The sequence below is a fragment of the Perca flavescens genome, chromosome 5 (assembly GCF_004354835.1).
Source record: "Perca flavescens isolate YP-PL-M2 chromosome 5, PFLA_1.0, whole genome shotgun sequence".
In the NCBI taxonomy this organism is placed as follows: domain Eukaryota; kingdom Metazoa; phylum Chordata; class Actinopteri; order Perciformes; family Percidae; genus Perca; species Perca flavescens.
Window position 1 is genome coordinate 36620547 of NC_041335.1, and position 24621 is coordinate 36645167.

Below are 24621 nucleotides of genomic sequence, written 5' to 3' on the forward strand. Positions count from 1 at the left end.
AATGTTTTAATGTTAAAACATACATGTGACGATTCACTGTGTCCGTGGATGGTCTTAGTGACTACATTACCTATAGGCCAGCCTATTATCAGTGGGGATTTATATTTTTTAATAATATATTCATGTTTTATTCATAAATTTTTGAAATAACTTCAAAAATGAACAATAATTCGGAGGCCCCCCTGCATTGACTCTGAGGACCCCCTAGGGGCCCCGGACCCCCTGTTGAAGCTCCCTGGCTTAAAATACTGACTAAAGAGTTCAAATATGTGTAGCACACATCACCCACTGCCATGGAAACCATATACCTGCAATGTCAGCACACATCCTGTAGGCGACAGTAAACCGCAACGCTGCTTGTTCTTCTGCTGAAGAAAAGAAGAGCGGGATTGTTTTTACACGGAAGCAGGAACAGTTGTTGTCCAACACCTCCACCGCCATAGTCCAGCCCACACACACAGCCAACCTGTCGACCTGTCAACGCGTATTGTGGCGTGAGCTCAGAGAACAGACAGGTTAAATTAATTTGGTTTGTGTTTTTCTATCTCTGCGCGGACACGATGAGGACGGCTTTCCTGACACTCACATTATGTGTGTGTTTCTGCCTTGTCAGAGGTGAGTAGAGTTTAGTTTCATTTGGCTATTTACGTCTTCAGGATGCTATTCAGAGAAATGTTTGCGCCACTATAATCCTTGCTAGCCAATTAAGCTAACAATAGTTGACGCTGTTGCTGTATCACTGATGGTGCGTTCCTTTTGTTCTTGAAAGTTCTAAAATGGAACGCACTAAAAGCTTTTTTTGAGGAAGAAGATGAGCTAATGTCACTTTATGTATTAGTCTACCGGATATTGCTTGGCACCAAGAAATGTTTCCTATGAAGTTTAATGATTTGAAATGGCATCTATAGGTCTTGTGGATGGAATTAAGCTTGGCTGCTAAAAGTGGGCAATTTCAGTAATTAGCATAATAAGCTAATTAAGGGTAACGTTACACTACAAGTGAATAGGGAAAATATTTTAACTAAGAGATATGGACAAGCAACTTCGCCAGTTGATTACTGACTTTAGGACAATTGTTGTTTTGTATTACAGGTTTTTTGAAATTGTATGTTTGGATATGCAAATTATACATTATCTTGTTAAATGTGTGCTAATTTGCATACATTTTCAGTACGGTAATGTGAGCATTGGATTAAAGCCAGGTTAAAAACTCTTGTTTTAAGTTGTTGACATATTAGAGTCAAAAGTTAGAAAAAGCTCCAGGATTTCTATATACCCACTTAAAAATGCCCAATGAGACCTAACAACATACTTTTCATTATATTTTTGATACATTTTGAATCGTCATCCTTGCTTTTTTCTTAACATCTATAGGCTGAATAAAGCTATTTTTTTTTTTATTGTAAATTGGTGCATAAAAGTGTATCAGAATGCAGGAAATTAAAGTCGTTGATGCTTAAAACTTTGACCGGGGTTCTTAAACAGAGACCCTTGTTTGTTCCAAAACAATAATCAATCAATCAATCAATCAATCAACATTTATTTATATAGCACTTCACAACAACCAGCAGGTATCCAAAGTGCTTAACCTCAGAAACACACATCATACAATAGAAAGAATTAACATAGAAAACAGTAAAATCAGAAAAGGTTACAAAGAAACAAAATAATTAAATTGTCACGCCACTGCTACGTATTAAAGGCCAGACGAAACAGATAAGTTTTGAGTTTAGACCTTAAAAGAGCTACATCTGTGATAGTGCGAATATCAGGAGGGGGTAACTTGTTCCAGAGTCTCGGGCAGCAACTGCAAAAGCCTGATCACCCCACTGTTTATATCTTGACCTTGGCACTTCTAAAACTCGCTGATTTGAAGAACACAATGACCGGTTGTGCTCCCGCAATAATAATAATAAAGAATCATGTTAAACAATAACATAATAATAATACTTAGATCTGACAGGTTTTGTCAAAATGTAACTCAAAACTATCCAAGGCACAGAGTTGAGAAAGAGGGGTGAGAGAGATTAGCCTCCCTAACAATTAATTAGGCTACTTAACAAAGCCTCATAAAAAATAACTAGTAACTCACACACACAACTTCTGCACCAGTCTACTGATTTTTGTTGAACGATAAGCATGTTGATGATCTGTGGTCAGACGCGACCGCATCCTGGGTTTCGGCATGTCAGTTGATCATTTGATAAGCTGATATTTGAAATTGTGTAGAGGATATTATCAACTAAAGTGGTTCCTGCATTATAAGCTTATCCTGTGATATGTCTTGCAAAGACAAATCCTAGTTTTAAAAGCTTTATTAATTCAGTTTATATTTCTCTCAAACATATTCTTAACTAAAGCGGTGTTCACTCAAATTGGTATATAAACTGAATGATTCATTAAAAATAAACTGAGACCAGTTATAAAGTACTGGTTGTCTGGGTGTGTAATGAAGCTGCTGTGTTTAGCCTGTTGTGTGCTCTGTACTAAAGGAGAACTTAGCGACAGGATGCGTAAAATACTGTTTACACACCAGCCAGTGCAAATATCAGAGCTTTTGTCTTACACTATATCTATCTATCTATCTATCTATCTATATCTCTCTCATACACCTACATACACACACACACGCTGATGAAAATACACATTACAGATCAATGTGCATGTGACAAATCTCTTATTTGTGGCCACTTCATTAAGTAAACCTTTACACAAGGGCGTAGGGTTTGTTTCAACATCGGAGGGGACACATTGTAACCGGAAGGGGGGGTCCTCCTCCCCCTTCAAATTTTTGTTTCCAAGTCGGTTTCCTGTGCTGCGGAGGCTGCTTCCTCGGCCTAAATGTTCTGGCTTTTAGGGTATCACGATATTGACAAAATGTGATATTGTGATATCGATATTAATTTCGGTATTTTTAAACGTACAGAAGTTATGGGAAAAAGCATCATAATAGATTCATAACAAATTAAACAAGTTTTCTTACCACACAAGGTTTATTTTAACTGACGTTCATATTGGACTGGTCCAACATGAATATATAAATAAGGACCACGTCTACAGAACAGGACATGTTTTACTGGTTGCACAGTATCAAATATATAAACAAAGGACACAACTTTTCTTTCACTTCTCGTTCTGTTTAGTTGTCTCTATTTCTTCACTGTCTGTCACTCTGTTGAAATATGCAAACACGTGGTACGCTCCATAGGGTTTGTCTCATAGTGGTCCAGTGCGCTGACGTGCACTAATGTGCACGTGGCACGGTAACTGGCCGATGAAACACGATCATTACAGCGTTTCAAGCTCTAAATCAAACACAACTAAGCCACACAGCCAAGGACGGGACACAGTGCTCCAATATAAACTAAATATTACATACTTATTGCAACACTTTCAATATAATTGATTCATTGATTCAATATATTGAGTCGATATATCATGCACCCCTACTGGCTTTTATTTTCTAATAACTAATATAATCTAATCATGTAATGAAATCTTCTAGGCAAATTTAATCAAATGGAGGGAAGCTGAAGAGAAGAATACAGACGACATTACTAACAAAGTGGGACAGAACAATCAATGGTGATTTGTCTGTCGATTATTTCCTGGATTAATGGATTAGTTGTTTGGTCTCTAAAAATGGTTTCTAAAATGTCAGAAAATGGTGAAAAATGTGGATCAGAGTTTCCCAAAAAGCCCAAGATGACATCCTCAAATGTCTTGTTTTGTCCCCAACTCAAAGATATTCAGTTTACTGTCACAGAGGAGAGAAGAAACTAGAACAATATTCACATTTAACAAGCTGGAATCAGAGAAAGTTTTACTTTTCTTTCAGAAAAGAACGACTCAACATAGTTTGAGATTCATTTAATAGTTGACAACTAATCGAATAATCTTTGCAGCTCTAATTTATTCTCTTTTTTTTTTTTAAGTGAGTAAATGATTGTTAGCTTCAAAATGTTAAAATCTTTATCAATCTTTGCAGCTTTAGTGGTAACTGATATTCAAAGGTTTGCAGTGGAAACAAAGAAGGAACAGTAACGAATACAAGCAAGCAGCTGTGTCTAGATTCTTGGCATTTATTATAAGTAGGGCTGGGAACTGAATTCGAGGCACCGACCAAATTGCCTCCTTTGTTTCGAGTATCGCAAAATCCCTCGTCATTCAATAGCTAAGGAGTAAATCTGATCAGCGTCAGTGAGCCAATAAGCATGCAGCATGCTTCTACCAAGATCTAATAATGTCTGTGATTGGCTGTCTTACGTTACACGTAGTAGAGACTAGGCCTGGCAATCTCGATTCCTTTTTAAGGATTAACGTTATTCCGATTCACTCACTAAACTGATCCTGGTTGTGCACTTGAGTCACTTGAGTCAGTATTGATCTATAGGCGAGCTTGCAATGTTTTGGACGGTCTGCTCGACCTAATTGCATTGTAATATACTACATTTATACACCAAACCTACCGTAGGCCTAGCTAGCCTTCGTGCAGAACATTGTAAGTTATTTCAGAAGTGAAAGAATGGCTTTCGTTGTTGATTTGCTTTACCCTGAGCTCGAGGAGAGACTTCACTCGCTCGTCTGAATCAGATCCACTCCTGACAACGTAGCCGGCTGATTCGCGGGATTGACTGTCACGAGTCATCGATAACTCACGAGTTATCTGAGAGGCGAGCTTGCTAGGTTTCCGGCTCTGAGTCTGCGGGTCGGAAAGTTCCTTCAACCTGTCTCGGACAGTGTCTCTGCTCACTCGGGCGGTTGAGTTGACTTGTGGAGTTGTGGTTGCCTACGAAATTGTAAGTTATTAGGCAGCTAAGATGGCTAGGACTAGTAGTAGCTAATGTTGCAAGAGGTTTGTGTGTGGCGCTGTTATCATTTTACATTGAATTGCAGTAGGACTCAACTGATCCGGGTTAATGATACTAGAGACTTGCGACTTGTGAGTCAATTTAAAGAGTCGGGTTAAAGATCACAGTGAATCACGACTCAAACAGGTTTAGTAGAGACACGCAGGAAAAACTCTACGTTACACAGAGACGGGACTCGTGAACGAATGATGTTGATTTTTTTAATTATGGTCTCGTTGATTTTAAAATCGGCGATAAAGCAGGGGGTGTTTTAGGGCGTGGCTATGATGTGATTGCCAGTGAATGTGTGTAACAGAGTGTAAGGGCTCCTCCCTCTCGTCTTAAATCGTCACATCCCCAACCAGGATGGCTGCGCCCGTAACGGCTAATTCGACGACAGATGGGTGACGTCACACACATCAAGTAAAAAGACTGTTAGAATAATCTACCGTTATCAAAGTCACAGTATCGGTATTAGGGCTGCACAATTAATCATAATTTTATCCAAATCACAATACGGACTACTTGCAATATCCAAATCGCAGGGGGGAAATATCGCAAGGGATGGGCGCAATGTTTGTTAAAGGCATAACGTGTCAAACACTACTCTATTAAGTATTGTGGTGCTCCAGCCTACAAATTGTATCCTACAGACTAAAGAAAAAAATCATGGTTTTGTACAGATCCTTGAAAAGAAATCTATCTATCTCGATTAGGGCTGCATGATGCTAAGAAAAGATCCCAGCCCTAATTATAAGATGGCATTATATTCTCTGATTGTGTGTTATTGTCACTATGCCCTGTGTTCTGCTGGTTACATTTTATTTTGTCTTTATTTACAGGGGCTCCAGCTACTAATGAAACGGAAGGTAAACCTAATAAAGAAATGGAGAAAACTGCCAAACCGCCAACTCCTGAAGTCAAGAAAGGTCCGGGCGAAACTGGCAAACCAGAACCAAAAAAGATAACCGACAAACCAGAGCTGGAAGTCAGTAAGCAAAGGCTAACAAAGACACCAAGTCTGAAAAGTCCTGGGGAAGATAGGGGCAAAAAATCAAAAAATGTGAATAATCCGGTTTTGCCGGGCGATCGAAAAAGTCACTCTGACAAAGAGACGAAGGATGGGCCAATCAACGGTAAGGAGCCTGTAACACTGCCAGCCGGCGCAGGGGATGCAAAAGCAAAACCTCCAGCTCCCGCGGATAACAATACAATGAGGCCCGCAGAGTCGGGAGGGAAAGACAAAGAGCCAGAAAGAGACAACGCCAAGAAGGAGACAGGAGACAAAGGCAATGAGGGCAAGACTGAAGGAGACAAAGGCATTGAGGACAAGACGGCAGGAGACAAAGGCGTTGAGGACAAGACTGAAGGAGACAAAGGCGTTGAGGACAAGACGGTAGGAGACAAAGGCGTTGAGGACAAGATTGAAGGAGACAAAGGCAATGAGGACAAGACTGAAGGAGACAAAGGCAATGAGGACAAGACTGAAGGTGACAAAGGAAATGAGGACAAGACTGAAGCAGACAATGAGGACAAGACCGAAGCAGACAATGAGGACAAGACTGAAGGTGACAAAGGCAATGAGGACAAGACTGAAGGTGACAAAGGAAATGAGGACAAGACTGAAGCAGACAATGAGGACAAGACCGAAGCAGACAATGAGGACAAGACTGAAGGTGACAAAGGCAATGAGGACAAGACTGAAGGTGACAAAGGCAATGAGGGCAAGACTGAAGGAGACAAAGGCAATGAGGGCAAGACTGAAGGAGACAAAGGAAATGAGGACAAGACTGAAGCAGACAATGAGGACAAGACTGAAGCAGACAATGAGGACAAGACTGAAGGAGACAATGAGGACAAGACAGGAGACAATGCCAAGAAGGACGAGACGGAAGGAGACAAAGGCGACGAGAACAAGACGGAAGGAGACAACACCAAGGAGTACAACCTCAAAGAAGAGGAGCCCAGAAATGGAGAAGCAAGAGGGAGAAACCCGTATGGCCCTTTAGAGGACGAGGCAGAAAGCAGTCACTTCTTTGCCTATCTGGTCTGTACGGCGGTGCTGGTAGCAGTGCTTTACATCACTTACCACAACAAGCGCAAGGTACTGAAGCGTACTTCTGTGTTTCAACTAGAGCTGGGCAATATATCGATAATATTGTGTTACGAGACTAGATATCGTCTTAGATATAGATTTTGGATATGGTAATATCGTAATATGGCATAAGTGGTGTCTTTTCCTGGTTTTAAAGGTTGCATTACAGTAAAGTGGTGTCATTTTCTGAACTTAACAGACTATTCCAGCTGTTCTATTTGCCTTTACTCAGTCATTATATCCACATTACTGATGATTATTTATCAAAGACAGGGTTTCCTTTACCAGTTTGAAAATATACAGCTGCAACACATGTAAATGAAAGTTATCTGAAATAAATAGCCTAGGATATCTTAAAAAAATATCTATCTATCCATCAAAGATCCTTCACTTGTTTTCAACAACAATAACTGACTGATTTAAAAGAGAGAACACCGGATAGCTCAGTTGGTAAATATAGAGGTCCGACCAGCGGCCCTTTCCTACATGTCTACAAGCTTTCCTATCAAAATAAAGGCCTAAATCTTAAAATAAATAACAAAAACGGACCAAAAGACAGAGGGAGACATCGGGAGAGAGGGGGAGTATGATGGACTGAAGCGTATGCTACTCGCAGAGTGACGGCTGACTCATCATGAACGTGTCCAGCACGGGTCGAATGCACTTTGGCGAGTCAGCAGCGTTACACACGTCTTGTGTAGGCTATGAGATGTCTGTATCGTCACTGCGCTGCAGTAGTAATTTTTTTTGCTGAGCTAGATCTGTTGCAGCCTTTTGTTTTATATTCAGTCAGATAGACTCTGGGCCCTAACAAGCACATGCCAACGGAGAGGAACTATCTCAGACTAGCTGGACATTTTTAGGAAAAGTGCTGATTTCTTTTTCTTACTGAGAGAGATTAATCCTCTGTGCTGTCTCTAGTTTAATTAAAGCCCACACCGTCTGACGAAAAGTTTTTCTTTTAATAACTTTTCATCGTTAAGGTGTTGGGATGGTACAGACCAAGCTTGAAGTCCATCGGATGAAATCTCTAGGGGTTTGTTAAAGTATAGCACCTTGACTTTTAGGCCTACTTCCTGTTGCTACTAGGGGGAGCTATGACTTTAAGTAAATATCGGCCTTTATTTGTCCTCAGGGTTGGACTCTTATGAATCCTGATAAGTTTCGAGGTAATCGGACAACGTACACTCGAGTTACACCCACTTCCTGTTTCGGCGGCGAAACGCACAAAATGGCCGCCCTGCCACGGCCACGCCCTATGACGAAAAGTTTTTCTTTTAACAACTTTTCATCTTTAACGTCTTAAGATGGTACAGACCGAGTTTGAAGTTGATCGGATGAAATCTTTAGGAGGAGTTCGTTAAAGTACGACATGTGGAAATGGCCAAAATCGCACTAATTTCAAACTTTGAAATCAAAATGGCGGACTTCCTGTTGGGTTTAGGGTATGGCTCTAATGAAGTTTTTTGTACATCTTGACATGTTACATATGTGTACCAAGTTTCGTGAGTCTACGTTAAACGCACTGCAGGGGCTCAATTTTCCTAACTTTCTAGGTGGCGCTAGCGAGCCATTTTTGTGCGCCTATTCCCGAACACCTTTTAAAATACGTACATTTTCACCATACTTGATGCGGCCGCCAAATTTGGTGAGTTTTTGAATATGTTAAGCCCCTCAAAAAGCCAATTCATTTGACGGGAAAATAATAGAAAGAAAGAAACAATAATTCCTTCAGTTTCAATAGGGCCTTCGCCGCTGTCGGCGCTCGGGCCCTAATTATAACCAGATTTGTTTTGAAATCAGGCTTCATACGTGTGCGTGTCTCTCTCTCTGTCTCTCTGTCTCTCTGTCTGTGTGTGTGTGTCTTTGTGTGTGTGTGTGAGAGTGTCTCTGTGTTTTTATGAATAAAATAAAAAAATGTATCTTCCCCCCCCCCCCACCCCCAGATACTTGCTTTGCTTTTGGAGGGGAAGAAATCCAAATCTACGCGTCGACCTAAATCCACAGGATACCAGAAGCTGGAGCAGCATGTAAGCTGTTGGAATGAGGAACCACCCCCCCCCGTTTTATGAAATTAAAATACATTATTATTAAATATTTTGTGAGTTTTGAATGATCTCTTTTTCTTTCAGATGTAATCTCGACTCTCTCTCTCTCTCTCGAAGCCATTGAGCCTCGCGCTGCTGACCACACTGAGAGCTTGTGTGAGAAGAGAGTGAACGGATTCTGGCGTTAGATATTTCGGCGTTGATTTCACCCTTTTGCTAAACGGACATTCTTCTCTTTTCTTTTTTTTTTCTTTGTAAATATGTTTATTGCAGAACAACATTGGGTTCAGACTGCATTTGTCCATACAAGCAACATTTTTATTATTTTTTTTTTTAACATTTACAATAACAACAATAACAATAAGCAGCAACCAAGAACAATTGTAATTATTTGGCGGGTTCTGAAAACAATCATGTTGAAGCACCATAGCAAATATCAAGACTAAGAGACCAGAAAGTAATACCGGGAGTCGAGAGATTTAAAAAAAAAAAAAATCGCTAATGCCACATTATCAATATATGGGACCCTTCATCATTCCGTTACCTCCCTCAGACCCCTTAAGTGTTCCATGACCGGTCCCCACGCATTCTCCCTCCCTGCAATCATGAATCTGATTTTCTCTAAATGGAGGGAAATCATCTGACTTCCAAAATCTCAATACAAGTTTTTTAGCCAGTACCGTATTCTTCTCTTTTCTACCCGTAGATGCTTATCATATGACTATGCAGATGACACTGTTGCCTTATTGAGGGAACTAGTGAAATTCAGTGAAGGTAGAAAATAAGCATGCTGTTTTTGGCACTTGTCGTAATTCCACTTTTAAGGCAATCTTGTAATTAGACCTGACTAAGGTCCGGACTCAGGATATTTCAGTAGCAGATGAAAATAATATAAGCGTTGTTTGTACAGTACGTTTAGTGATTGCACTGCGCACTAAATAAGCCATCTGAATCTTTGTGTACAATTACTTTGAGGTTGTTTTAAAGATGAAATATATATCAAGGGTTTAGACGTACTAAAGTATCCCAGTGGGATATATAACCATATGGTGTTTGCCAGATGAATGTAACATTTTTCCAAATAAGATGCGAGCACAGTGCTCAACCACTTTAACGTGATGAATAAACCTCTGTGCTTGAAGCAATAGTTTTGGAAAAACTAGCTTACTTGCTGAGAGTTAGACGACAAGATCAAAACCACACTCAAAATTGGGCTGCAACTAACTGTTATTTTTCTCTATTTATCGTTCCGTCTATAAAATGTCGATCCCAGTTTCTCAAAGTCCAAGGTGATGTTTTTAAATGTCTTTTGTCCAAAACCCAAAGCTATTTAGTTTAATATGATATAAAATGGATACAAAAAATCTGGAAATCTCCATATTTGAGAGGCCTAAATAAAAAAAAATAAAAAAATGTTGGGCCATTTTTGCATGAAGAATTGCCTTAACAATTTATCGATTATCAAAATGGTTGCTGATTGTTTTTCTATCAATCGACTAACCGATTAGTCGACTAATCGTTGCTCCAGCCAGATGCAGGTTAACTTGACATAAGGGCTGGAGACAGGAAACCAGCTAGCCTGGCTCTGTGCAGAGATGATAAAACCGGCCTTTCAGCACCTTTCAAAGCTCACTAATTTAAACTCTTGTCTTTTAACTCTTAGGGAGAATGTTGAACTAGCCCCTCAAAGAGTAACTACACTTTTTTTCAACCTGGACCCTATTTTCCTACGTTTTTGTGTCTAAGTGACTGATGGGAACAACAATCTCATTGGTCCAGTATTAAGCGAGATCGCTGCAGTCGGCAGCGGCGAAACAAGCTACAATGTAAGTTAATAAGACAATTGTCCAGCTTGTAGTCTGACAACATTATGGAAAGGATCCCTACAGAGATAGACCTTTAAAATCTCTTTGAGACCTTTCTGTTTAACCAGAAACAGCTCTGAAGTTGCTAGCACTGAACCCACCACACTTAAAAAGCAATACTTTTAGCGTGTATAGAGCCAACATATTTTCACGTGTAAATCGGTAAACTATGTGTTTGTTTCAACCAAAACTAGAGTTGTGATGGTTAGAAAAGTGGAAAGACAACCCAAAACGGTTTTTCATAGTTTTATTTAGTTACTGTCGACTTTGAAGTGTGTTGTATGATGCTAAAATTACTGTTATTTCACATGGAGTCTGGGGGGTTTAGTGAACGTTACTTAGACACAAAAACATAGTAAAAAATAGGGTCCAGGTTGAAAAAACCCCGGTAGTTACCCTTTAAGAAACAACTGAGTGATGTTTAAACTGCCATCAGGGTGTTGGACACATGCAAACTCCTCGTCTGCAAATGTCTTCTTTTGTCCAAAGCCAAAAGATATTCAGTTGAATATGATAGGCCTACAATAAATAAAACAAAAAAGCAGGAAATCTCCAACTTTGAGCGGCTGAAAACAACATTCTCTGACATTTTTATATCAAAGAATTACCTCAATGATTATCAGAATAGTTGCAGATTATTTTCTATCGATCTACTATTCGTTGCAGCTCTCCTCTTAAATATTTCCGGTAAATATAACATTAGCCTACAGCCAGATGCTGGTAAACTTGGCATGAGGTCTGGACAACGGGAACCAGCTAGCCAGGTTCTGTCTAAAGGTGACTCTAATTAAAACTCTTCTCATCTAACTCTTAGGGCAAATGTTGAACTATAGCCCCTTTTTAATATAAACCTAAATGATGTAACTGCTGCCAGGGTGTTGGGACACACATTTATTGTAATTATCCAGACTGAATGGCATGACAAGCATTCTGAGTTAGGACTGGTGTTAAAATGTAGATTTTTCTGGAAACTTGTCAGTCTGGTACCTGTAGCTTCCTATTTTAAGATGAACATCTCTGACTTATCCACTTGTTGCTTTGCATTGAAACCTCAGTCTGAAATGTTACCCTAAAAACAGTTTTGTTATCGAAAGCTGCAGGGAAAAAAAAGTCTTTCTGGGGAGATGTTGACCACTAATACGTCAGATTTAATCTCTGACTTTAGATTAGATTTGTGCCAAATTGTGAAAGATTTTACTGTGATTCAATGTGCGATTCTTGTATTGTGCCTGTTTCTTTAACTAACATAGTAGTTTTACTGTGTGGTAATTGGAATATAATATAATGGAAAGCCATTTCTGTAAAAACGAAAAATAAATAGAACCCAGTTGTTTCTTGGACGAAATTAAAGTCCATATAAAAAACGCAGCATTTTTATAATTAATTTGTTCCGTTCATAAGTGAAACAAGTCATCCTTTGTAGTCAGCATGCAATCTGCATGTTTTATACACTCATACGTATTTATTTCAGTTTTTTAGGAATGGCTATCCATATAAAAAAAAAAAAAAAAAAAAAAAACTGCTGTCCTTCATGTGTCTCATTGCACAAACATGCATCTTCTGAATCGACTGAGGTGAATATTGATTTTAAAATAAAAGCTTTTTGTTTTGTACTTTCTATCAAATTAGTTTTTCGATTGCCTTCAGTGTCACAGCTGCTTTAGTTCCAGGGCCAGTCGTATACAACAGGGTTTCCGCGGGGACTTAAAAAGTCTAAAATTTCAAAAATCTAAATGTTAGGCCTTAAAAAGACTTACATTCGCAATAATTGTGTTCTAGGTCTTAAAGCTATAGCGCGTAGTTTCATGAGGAATTCTAAGTAATGACAACAACACTGTCGGCGTGTCCACATGATAAAAGCCTTCCGTGATTGCACACATACCCCCCCCCACCCCTCCTCCACGCAGCTGCTAGTAGCCAAGGAGGACACGGAGGATTAAAATAACACGATTGACTCTTCAGAAGAGGTCATTATCTTCACTGGAGCTTCTGCGCGGGAAAGTCGCCGGACGCCACAATCTTCTGAACATGGTCCTACTGAGAGATCCAGAGAGAGTTGTGTGGAGCTGATAGTCTTAATCAGATTTGTAGCAACTCATTTGGCAACGGCTTGAATGTAACCGACGTTCATTAATATCAAAAAGTTACGCACTAAAGCTTTAAATCACTTTAAACGGGTCTAAACTTTTTCATTGAAATGCTCCCGCGGCACTGTACAATGTTTATTTTCAGTTCCGTGGTGTTGTAGTTCTTTCCGTCGCTAGTCCAAATATAATTCGTGGTTATTGGTCCCCTAATACTGTATCTGAAGTCTCTTTTATATAGACCTTAGTGGTCCCCTAATACTGTATCTGAAGTCTCTTTTATATTGACCTTAGTGGTCTCCTAATACTGTATCTGAAGTCTCTTTATATAGACCTTAGTGGTCCCTAATACTGTATCTGAAGTCTCTTTTATATAGACCTTAGTGGTCCCCTAATACTGTATCTGAAGTCTCTTTTATATAGACCTTAGTGGTCCCCTAATACTGTATCTGAAGTATCTTTTACAAAGACCTTAGTGGTCCCCTAATACTGTATCTGAAGTCTCTTTTATATAGACCTTAGTGGTCCCCTAATACTGTATCTGAAGTCTCTTTTATATAGACCTTAGTGGTCCCCTAATACTGTATCTGAAGTCTCTTTTATATAGACCTTAGTGGTCCCCTAATACTGTATCTGAAGTCTCTTTCCTGAAATTCAGCCTTGGTGCAGAATTCCATCCACTAGAGCCAGTCCCATTATGAGCTTTCCTTAGGATGTGCCATTTCTGTGTCTGTAGCTGTTTAGGAGCAGAGAGGGGGGTGCAAGGTGGAGGATGGGGGTGTGGTCTTGACCAACTGCCACTTTTCTCGTTTGAAAGCCATGATGTCTCTCTCTTTCTCTCTCATGGGTTGGCCAAATTCTCTGGGTGGGCAAAGCAGAGAAAGGGGAGGTAACCTTGCTTGTTATGACCTCATAAGGAGAAGATTCCAGATCGGCCAATCTGAGCTTTCATTTCCTCAAAGGCAGAGCAGGATACCCAGGGCTCGGTTTACACCTATCACCATTTCTAGCCACTGGGGGACCATAGGCAGGCTGGGGGAACTCATATTAATGTTAAAAAACCTCATAAAGTGAAATTTTCATGCCATGGGACCTTTATGAATGAAACTTAAGACCTATACCACAACATAAAAGTGCAATGAAATTCAGAGACACAAAAGTACTTGCAAAGTATATAAATGTATTCAAATTGTACATACACAGCAAATTCTATTTGGACTATCGAAGGGAAGAACTACAACACCAGAGAATTTAAAAAAACATTTCAATGAGCATTGGAAGCGTTACATGGACCTAGGAAAATGAAGACCCCTTAAAATTATTTAAGACCTAGAACACAATACTTAAGCAAATTTAGGACTTTTTAAGCCCCCCGGAAACAATGATTACACATCCATGATCTACACAAGCAAATTCACGGCCCTCTGCCAAGTAAACCCCCGCCGCTTTACAGTTTTAGAATACTAATATTGCCCCTCCTGCTATTATATTGAGACCAAAAAGATTGATTTGCACACGTTTGATCACCGCATTCTCCTCTGTTTATTATACAGTCATGTTGATTATACTATATTATACCAAAAGAAAATACACACTATAATGATTTAAATGATTACGTGGAAATAATTTTTTTTCTTTTATCATTTTTAGTTCAAAGTCTTTACAGTCAAAAAACATCTATGATCCAGTCAAGGGCGTAACTTTGAGTTCAACATTGGGGGCGGGGGGTTGAGATCTCCAACTAGGGAGGTCCCGGGACATGTATGCATGTATTGAAACAAAAGTGACAAAAATATCGAAAAAATTAGGAAAGAAAAAAAAAAAAAAAAAAAAAAAAAGAAAATAAGGGGCAACAACTTTGGAGGGAAAAAAACGTTGAAAAATTGTCCCTAAAAAATTTCAAAAAAGCAACAAAATGTCAGAAAAAGCAACCAAAAATTTAAAACGCGAAAAAAACATAAAAAGGAGCAAAAACTTCAGAGAAAACCCAGTTTAGTTCACCGCCAAGCACATCCTTACTGCTGATGTTAAACACACCCGATTGAATAAAAAACCATCAGTTGAAAGCGGAAGAGTTCTTACTTCCACCGTCGGAGTTTAGTCAGTGTGACACCCAGCGGAAGTAAACAACAGCAGCGCCCGTACCGTCATGCCGTACCGTACCGTAGCGTTAGCTGCATGTTGCTGTTGATTAAGCTGGGGTCTTTCAGCTGGAACTAAGCAACGATGTCTTCGGTTGAGAGTTTGAGAGAGTTTGTCACCGAGAGACTGACTGCTGCTGCTAAAGAAATATTCACAGCTGTTGGAAAAACTATCGTCGAGTACGAGGAAGAGCTCGCTCGGCAGCGCAGACTGTTGGATGTCGTTTGGAAACCAGAAATCAAGTTACACAGGATAGGTGAGTTTACACGCTAATTATTTTAATGACGGTTATTAACCACAGGTGTGTACGGAGTCCCTGTTGTGCCAACAGGTGATTAGTGTCTGCAGGAGCGCCCTGATTGTAACCATCCTCCTACATTGGAAATTACTTGTTGACTTAGGGTCAAATTGACCCGTTTTCAAATTCTGTCTTATATCAGAAAATATGGGACGTAGAAATAAGTGCTGAAAATGTGTAGAAGAAAAATTTAACAATTTAAAAAAGGCGTCGAAAAATAGATAAGTGAAGTGATATCCCACCCAGAACCTTTTAACTGTTGATAATATACCTTTTTAAACGAGCAATACAACCCATAAAATGCACTTTTCCACTTGTCAAAAGGTGATTGCAGCTCCTACCTTGTGTTTGAAAGGTTGTTCTGTCTCACAATGAGCTGATTTATGAATATATATATATATATATATATATTATATTATATTATATTACCCTCCTGGCTACAAGCCTTTGTTGTGTAGAACACTGAATCCCAACCAAGGGTTAGTTACGCTGTTACCAGGGGGTTTGTGGAAAGATCATAGAGCAGGTTAACTCATTTGATTTAAAAAAAATAAATACAAAATTAGTTATGATTTTGATTGAAGATTCCAGCTGTAACATGTAAATAATAGAGGTTGCAGTTATGTAGGAGTGAATGAAGACTAGTAAGCAAGCGAGCACAGAAGTTTAGCTAAAAATAATGAATAAATGGTGGAAATAAATAGCTGGTGATAAGTAGTACCAAATAGTTCTAATGAGTAGCTAAAAGAAATGGAGAAAGGGTTATAATAGTAACCTGAAAATCGACTCTCTCCCACATCTACTCCAACAGAGTGGCAAAGAGGCCCGATCCATTGCAGCTGACCCTAGGCGCGCCCCCCCCCCTTGTCCTGCCAGTTTGTTACTCCCCTCAGGCTGTAGGTACTCCATGCCCAGATGCAGGTCCAATAGACTCAGAAACTCTTTGATCCTCCATTTTACACAATTTGCCAGAACTGTTTTAAATGTATGGGTTTTATTTGCTATTGTGGTTTAGATACTGTGAGTATTTCATGTTTTGCTGTATTGTTGTGTGTCTTGTCTTTATGCCTGTCTGCTGGCTATACAAACAATTGCCCCCTCGGGGACAATACAGTTACTTTGACCTGAAAGTACTGCATAAGCATCTTAAATGTTTAGCTGAAAGAATGGATTAATGGCTAAAACATTCAGCCTCACTTTAGGTAGATATAGTAGTAGGACAAAGTTTGACAAAATAGCAATATCCACTTTTATATAATGAATAATTACACATTGGGATGGATAGATAGATAGATAGATAGATAGATAGATAGATAGCCCTTTTATTGTCAACAGCATCCTCAGTGTATACTTTGGGAATTGATGAAGGGGTACGTGAGCTCATCTGACAGGACTGTGGGGGGGGACCTCAGACCTAAAAGGTTGGGAAACGGTGGTGAAGAGTTTTAAACACGTAATCCTTTTGTTCATTAACCCTGACGACAGTGGTTCCCAAACTGGAGGGCCCCAAGTTATAACCCATCAACAACTGGTCCTTATGTTTAATAAATACATATCCATTCAGTTATAGGTCTTAGGTCCAACTAATCGTTGACCGTAAAAACATCGGGGTAGACAGAACCTGTTGTGCGTTTTCATGATTGGTTCAGGAGATGTGATGCAAAATACATCATTTGGTCACAGCGAAAAAGATAAATGGCCGCCACAAAGCATTTTAGCGATGGCGCCATTTCTGAAAATGTTCAGGGCCCCAAACTGTACAAGTGTACCATATCAATACTTTTATGAAAAAGTGAACATATCACCTGGACTATTCACTTTATCCCTGTACTGTGTGGGACAAAGCTGTTTAACATATCAGATTAAAATTTTTGATTTTATAATATTTATAATTTTACAATAATTAAAGCCTCTGTCCTGTTTGACAGGTCCTGAAACATCCCCTGCTTAATCTTTTATTTTACATAAAATAAATGGGACCAAACTAGCGATTAAGACCATAAAGTAATTATGATAATGTTTACTGAGTAATACATTAAGTGAGAAGTAGGGTCATTTTCTCATAGACTTCTATAAAACAGACTTGTTTTTGGAGCCTGCTGGAAGTTGGAGAGAATGCAGCTTTAAGGAGCTTCAGCATTGGCTTCATTTTTCTGACCTGGAAGCTCTGTCCATTATTTTTTACAGTCTATGGTCTTAGGAACAAGTCTTGTGGTCTTTTCTACAATAACCGTAGTATCCTATTTCTTTTGTTGTCTGTCCCTGCAGAGCTCCCACAGCAACAGGTCTGTAAGGAGGAGGAGGTTCTTTCTGACCAGCAGCTCAACATGCCAGTTATAACCTCTGTGGTATCAGAAGCAAACGGTGACCACCAGTTCCTCTCTCGCAACTCTCATGAAGCGGAGAGCCGAGATCAGAAAGGAGGCGAGCATGGAGACTCAGGATCAACCAGAAATGCAGAGCCAGAACCAAAGAAGAGACGACGCAAGAGCAGAAGTCACAGCAACAACGTGGACAACAGTAACGTGTCAGAGATTCACCCTAATACTCAAACAGGTAAAAAGTCGTCCATATGTAACACATGTGGGAAAGACTTACAAGTATAATTCAGGTTTGAAGAAACACCTGAGAATCCACACCGGTGAGAAGTCATATTCTTGCAAAATATGTGTAAAAGATTTCAGCCAAAATAGTGGCTTGTTGGTCCAATTGAGAACCCACACAGGTGAGAAGCTGTACATTTACAAGAACTTTTATACTTTGATATTCTGTGCTATACACTTCTCTACACTGTTCTGGTAATTGCTCAGAAACCCCCTGTATATTGTAAATATATCAAGGAAAGCCTTCTAAATCTTCTGAATGCCCCAGGTCTCTGGTTTGTTTTACCTGTGGGTAAATGCGGACCTCCGGGGAACTGCTGTTCATCAGCATGTACGAAAGTACATAGATAGAAAATCTGCAAACTTCTCCTTAAATTAACATTACCAGCTAATGCTAGCACTGGCTAGTTTGGTTGGCACGGTGCTACCGATTTCTGAACAAGACATACTTTTTCGGAGACAAAAATGTTTCCAATTAACTTTTGATGAAGTGAAAACCCAGTGAGAGGGTCAAAGTTTAAGTTGAAAACACGGACAGCACCCAAAAACAAGGTCCGGTCTATTTTAATGTACACAGTGCCATGGTTAGCATCGCTAAGCGTGCATTCAGATTACCTGTGCCCGCCGTCATACGGTGCAGCCAAAACACGGGTCTTTCCAATAACTTTTAATGATGATGCGGTGGGGGCCGCAGTGGGGAAGACGGGGGAAAAAACGCGGCGGGGTTTGGTGGAAAGTTGAGACCAACTCAACTTTTAGAGAAATGCGACCCCCGCGTCACGCCGCGGTGGCATATCATGTAAGCGGAGATCAGACTTGTCAGTCCGTTTTTGAGGCAGTGTGAGAACAGGAAACAACACTGCCTCTATCGCTGCCACAAGAAAGTTTTGAAACACTATGAGGGTCAAAAAACCCAAATCCAAGCACTGAACTGCCGAGGAGTTTGTGCGGCAGCTGACTGTTTGCCATACAACGAAGCACAGCCCGTCCTTCTCTTTCTTTCTCTGTGAAATGAAGCTGCATTGTGCGGTCTAGTCTAAACAGGTGGCTGCGTAGCCAGGCCCCAAATCATCCCCTGCTTTATTGTCTATTTCTAAATAAATAGGACCCCTAATTTACTAAATGAACCTCATGCTGCTGTATTGACGAATACTTGAAACTAGCGATTAACACCATAAACTCATTATGAAAAGGTTGTAAATTAAGTGTGAGGTAGGGTCATTTTCTCTTATGCTCTTCTAGATCAGACTTCTTTTTGGAGCCAGTGGAGTCGCCCCCTGCTGGAAGTAGGATAGAATGCAGCTTTAATGAGCTTCAGCATTGGCTTCACTTTTTAGCCGCCCGAAATTCCGTTCATCATTTCTACAGTCTATGGTCTCATAGGCTATGTTCTGTTCTTTTCTCCAATAACCGTAGTATCCTATTTCTTTTTGTTGTCTGTCCCTCCAGAGCTCCCACAGCAACCTGTCTGTAAGGAGGAGGAGGAGGTTCTCTCTGACCAGCAGCTCTGTATTCAGGAGAGGAACTCCCGTCTGGACCAAGAGGACCCAGAGCCCCCACAGATTAAAGAGGAACAGGAGGAACTGTGCACCAGTCAGGAGGGAGAGCAGCTTGTACTGAAGCAGGAGACGGATACCTTTATGTTGACTCCTACTCATGAAGAAAGGAACCACAGTGAAGGTCAGACTCTGAACTTCAATCCTGATGATGGCACTCTAAGTACAGCGGAGAAAGAGTCTGTAGCCAACATGCCAGTTATAACCTCTGTGGAATCTGAAGTAAACGGTGACCACCAGCTCCTCTCTCATGAAGCAGAGAGCCGAGATCAGAAAGGAGACAAGCGTGGAGACTCAGGATCAACTAGAAATGCAGAGCCAGAACCAAAGAAGAGACGACGCAAGAGCAGAAGTCACAGCAACAACGTAGACAACGGTAACGTGTCAGAGATTCACCCTAATACTCAAACAGGTAAAAAGTCGTCCATATGTGACCCATGTGGGAAAGACTTAAAGTTTAAATCCGCATTGCAGAGACACCGGAGAGTCCACACCGGTGAGAAGCCTTATTCTTGTAAAACGTGTGGGAAAGATTTCGGAAAAAATAGCGAGTTGTTGGTCCACGTGAGAAGAGCCCACACAGGTGAGAAGCCGTACGTTTGCAAGACCTGCGGGAAAAGATTCTGTGACGCTTCGGACTTATTAAAGCATACGAGAACTCACACAGGTGAGAAGCTATATTCTTGCAAAACCTGCGGAAAAGAGTTTGGATATAATAGTAACTTGTTGGCTCACACGAGAAGAGCCCACACAGGTGAGAAGCCGTACGTTTGCAAGACCTGCAGGAAAAGATTCTGCGTCGCTTCGGACTTATTAAAGCATATGAGAACCCACACAGGTGAGAAGCCGTATGTTTGCAAAACATGTGGAAAAGAGTTTGGGCAAAATAGTAACTTGTCGGTCCACATAAGAAGAGCCCACACAGGTGAGAAGCCGTACGTTTGCAAGACCTGCAGGAAAAGATTCTGTGACGGTTCAGACTTATTAAGGCATATGAGAACCCACAGAGGATAGAATCTAAATCTAAAATCGATCACTGTTTTTGACAATAAAGTTCTAGTGGTTCATTGTCAAAACTGACCAGAACCCTCAGACGTGAGGAGCAACATTTTTGCAGCAGTTGTGGGAAAAGTTACCTGAAGCTCAACATAGACAGGAGAAACCATGGAGCTGAAACTGTGGCAGAGACGTGTTTAACTGAATGAAATACTTTTGCAGTAGTGACGCGGGGGCGCGGCGCTGCAGCCACCTGGGCTCGTGCTACTATTGCTTTTGTTAAGTGTTTTCGTTCTAAGTGTTTCCTTTTCTCTCACAAATGCGCTTTGTTTTGTTTGTTAGCAATACAAACGTGTGCTTGTGACGGCATTGCAAACTGAGACAACTCATCTGCCAGCTATTGCGGGCAAACAATAGCCTCGAACAATAATAATAAGTTTATTTGATATATAGCACCTTTCACAGACAGAATCACAAAGTGCTTCACATGATAAAAATGTGTACAAAACATAGTAAATTATACAACAATAAAGATAAAAGACTAAAAAACAGTCATTAAAAGACAACATTTTACATAAATGAATCAAAAGCAAATTTAAACAAGTGCGTCTTCAGCTGCTTTTTAAAAGCTTCAACAGAGACTGCAGAACGTAAGGCGATAGGAAGCGCATTCCACAGGTTTGGAGCCACCGCTTCAAAGGAACGGTCACCTCTAGTCTTTAAACGGGTGCGTGGGACAACCAGTAATCCCTGGTTAGAAGACCAGAGGGGCCAATTTGTAGTGTATGAATGGAGCAGGTCCGAGATATACGCTGGAGCCTGACCGTGCAAAGCTTTATAAGTCAGAACCAACCACCAATGGCATCAAGCATACACTTGGCTGGTCTGCTGCTGGCTCTGATGATCATTAGTGATCTTTTTAGTTCCATGCCCCGCAACACAGTGGGAATATGGACTACGATATACACTGTTGTCTCTCCGGTCATTCCAATCTACACCCCAGGATCATCTGCCGTCTGTCATCCGATCCACACAGCCGCGGCGAAAGCGAGGAAAACGTCCGGCAAGAGGAGCGGAGGAGGCTCGTGCATCTATGTAAGAGACAAATGGTGCAGACAGTATACAGTAAGAGACAGCACATGCAGTCCGGATATAGAACTGCTCTGTCTATCCTTGAGACCACACTACCTCCCAAGGGAGTTTGGCAGTGTTATTATAGTTGCTGTTTATGTCGTCCCCCCCCCACTCCTTATTACTGAAACAATAACTGATTATATAAAATTTTGCTCTGACAATGTGGTAGATAAGAAAAATGTTATTGTTTACCCCAACAATAAAACTTACATTACAAAATAGATTAAAAACTGCATAAATCGGAAAAAGCAAGCCTTTAGAAACAAAGATAAGACAGCATTGTTAGTTGTTCAGAAAAGCTCAAACAGCTTCTCAGAAATACAAGAGAACAACATAGGCAAACCATGGAAAACTGTACAAACATCCAATACTAAAAAACTGTGGGCTACTATGAAATCAGTCACTAACATGAACCCTCCAAAACAAACAAAACGACACGCACACTGTCCCAGCTTTATGGAAGAAATCCATTGTAACACCAGTCCCTAAAAAGCCCTCCGCCTCAGTGAGTACTGACTTTCGTCCCATAGCTTTGACCCCTATTGTAATGAAATGCCTTGAGAAAATTGTAGTGTCCCAGCTTAAGGCAGAGGTTGAGCCGGTGTTGGACACGTGGCTATTTGCTAAAGCCTATTCTAGAATATTATTTGTTGATTTTAGTTCAGCATTTAATACTGTGCAACCCTATCTGCTTTTAAAGAAATTGAATAATATTAACCCTGCCCTGATTAAATGGTTTTATTCTTTTTTGACTAATAGGACACAACAGGTGAAAGTTAGCTGCACGCTGTCAGAGGTTAAACATAGCAATATGGGGGTACCACAAGGTTCTGTGGTATCACATACTTTTTACATTGTATACCAATGACTGTAGGACAGTACACCCAAATAACAATATTATAAAATTTGCAGATGATACTGCAATTTTGAGCCTTCTTCAGAAGGACATAAATCCGTCTGTGTACCATGATGAGATAGACACATTTATTAAGTGGTGTGACACCAATCATCTTATCTTAAATGTCACAAAAACACAGGAGATGATCCTTGACCCAAGTCAAGTGGACCATGAGCCGGTTGTCATAAGAAATCAGAAAATGATCCAGGTTGTGTCTTACAAATACTTAGGTGTCCACATAGACAATCTTCTCTGCTGGAAAACACACACTGACCATCTGTGTAATAAATTGCAGCAGAGATTATACTTTTTAAGGCGACTGAGACTGTATGGAGTAAGCAGCCAGATCATGCTCATGTTCTACAGGGCAATTCTGGAGAGCATTATTAGATCTGGAATTACAGCATGGTTTGGCAACTTAACAGTGCAGCTAAAAAGCAGGATGGTCAGTACCCACAAGGCAGCTATGAGGATAATAGGGAGGAAAGAGAACAAGCCCATACAGAGCCTGTATGAGCAAGCTGTCAGAAAACAAGCTGAAAGAATCACCGCAGACTCACTACATTCTCTCTTCCCTGAATATGAACTTCTGCCATCAGGCAGAAGAAGCATATATAATATCCTATCATATCATATATAATATCCTATCATATCATAATATCCTTCACTGGTCTCCGTCCAGAGACACGGGATCTGTTGGTCCACTTTATATACTGTCTATGCTTTAAAGCAGCGACTCAGACAGCCAGCTCGCCTCTTTGATGAAACTACAGCGGTGCATACTGGGGAGAAACTGAAACTAAAGTATCAATCTTATTACCCTGGTACTGATCAATATCAATACCAACGTTGGTATCGATATTAACAATATTTGGATCGATCCGCCCACCACTACTCTATATCAATGACGCTCCACTTCTGGGACTGCTCCGGTGCCGCCGGATGTCGCTTTTTTTATGCCGGGTGTTTGTTACCTTCTTCTTTCTTTGTGTTGGCTTTTTACAGTATAAGAAGTCCTATTGAAAAGGTAAAACTGCTTTTGGCCCTTTTTGTACACTACCTTTTTTTCTGACGAGATTCTGGCCAAACGTGCATTTTTGTTTGATAAATGATTGATTCAGTTGTATCATCAAAATGAAAGTTATAGGTTATTTGTTAAAGAAAGATCATATTCTTGAGTGTCTCATTGACCAGTGCGTATTTAAAACATGTAAAGCTAATCCTCTGTGATCCATCCCACGTTCTGACTGTTACCATCAGGCAGACGATACACCGCTCAGCGGTTCAAATTGAATCGGTTTAAGAACTCCTTTGTTTCTGTATCGGTCGGAATTTTAAACAGGAGCCTGACATAAGCAGAGGTTAGAGGCTGTACTGCAGTACAAAACCACAAACTGATTAATGCATGTGTATTTTTGTATTTGTATATTTTGCTGCTGTTGTGTGCCCATGTGTGATGATGGTTTAAGTCAAATTCAATAAAGTTTCCAGTTAATTCCAATTTATTGTAAAGAATAAAATGACAACAGTTCTAAGTGTTCAAACGCTACCTCATTTACACTTTGAGAACTCAGCAGAACAACATCCAGCTGAACTAAACGCATTGTGACAAAATGGGAAAAGTTAGCTTGATATACAGTACACTGAGAAATGGTCTAAATACTGTATACCTGCATTTGAGTAGAGCTAATACAAGCACACACACACCGGCTCGAAGCACACACCAACGCACAAGTATAAACTTCAGGCCACTCACGTAGGCCATGGCGAAAGCTCTGCGTGGAGCCTCCGACCAACCATAAATCACACTTTACTGTTAACGGGAAATAAAGGATTAGTACGACAAGCAGTGTTGTCAGATAAAGATTACGTTTCCAAGGCAAAGACACAGAAAACCGCTCAAATTTCTTGGCAGAAAACTGACCAATCTGGAAACACTGACTTGTTGCATCGTTCCTGCAGCCTGCCGATTCAGACACTTTGCTTTGTTCATCACCACATTTAAAATGTTACCCGCAGTGGTGTAGTCTACGTGATACGCAGGTATACCCA

At 40.3% G+C, this 24621-nt stretch overlaps 2 protein-coding genes across 6 annotated transcripts; both read left to right on the top strand.

The window, feature by feature from the left end:
- Window positions 1-347: 347 nt before the first annotated feature.
- tgoln2 (trans-golgi network protein 2) lies at window positions 348-10682 on the top strand. 5 transcript variants are annotated; one of them, XM_028577127.1, is made up of 4 exons: window positions 348-615; window positions 5693-6448; window positions 6557-6954; window positions 8892-9034. In XM_028577127.1, exons 1-4 carry the CDS (start codon window positions 561-563, stop codon window positions 9015-9017), a joined length of 1335 nt encoding a protein of 444 aa, XP_028432928.1. In that variant the 5' UTR covers window positions 348-560; the 3' UTR covers window positions 9018-9034. The 5 variants fall into 5 exon arrangements, with proteins under 5 accessions (XP_028432928.1, XP_028432929.1, XP_028432927.1 ...); XM_028577128.1 differs by having other exon boundaries at window positions 6587-6954; XM_028577126.1 differs by having other exon boundaries at window positions 349-615; window positions 5693-6319; window positions 6428-6954.
- A 4355-nt stretch (window positions 10683-15037) lies between these two features.
- Window positions 15038-24107, top strand: LOC114555761 (zinc finger protein 239-like). Its single transcript, XM_028578429.1, has 3 exons — window positions 15038-15340; window positions 17651-17938; window positions 19435-24107. The coding sequence occupies exons 1-3, from the start codon at window positions 15169-15171 to the stop codon at window positions 20553-20555; spliced, it is 1581 nt and encodes a 526-aa protein (XP_028434230.1). The 5' UTR covers window positions 15038-15168; the 3' UTR covers window positions 20556-24107.
- The last annotated feature ends 514 nt before the right edge of the window (window positions 24108-24621 follow it).

What these genes read in the sequence shown, in the direction of transcription:
- LOC114555761 (XM_028578429.1), top strand. Translation starts at nt 15,169, where the DNA reads ATGTCTTCGGTTGAGAGTTTGAGAGAGTTTGTCACCGAGAGACTGACT. An exon ending in AATCAAGTTACACAGGATAG is followed by an intron (nt 15,341 to 17,650) that starts GTGAGTTTACAC and finishes CTGTCCCTGCAG; the next exon opens with AGCTCCCACAGCAACAGGTC. An exon ending in TCACCCTAATACTCAAACAG is followed by an intron (nt 17,939 to 19,434) that starts GTAAAAAGTCGT and finishes CTGTCCCTCCAG; the next exon opens with AGCTCCCACAGCAACCTGTC.
- tgoln2 (XM_028577124.1), top strand. Translation starts at nt 561, where the DNA reads ATGAGGACGGCTTTCCTGACACTCACATTATGTGTGTGTTTCTGCCTT. An exon ending in GTGTTTCTGCCTTGTCAGAG is followed by an intron (nt 616 to 5,692) that starts GTGAGTAGAGTT and finishes CTTTATTTACAG; the next exon opens with GGGCTCCAGCTACTAATGAA. An exon ending in CTTACCACAACAAGCGCAAG is followed by an intron (nt 6,955 to 8,891) that starts GTACTGAAGCGT and finishes CCCCACCCCCAG; the next exon opens with ATACTTGCTTTGCTTTTGGA.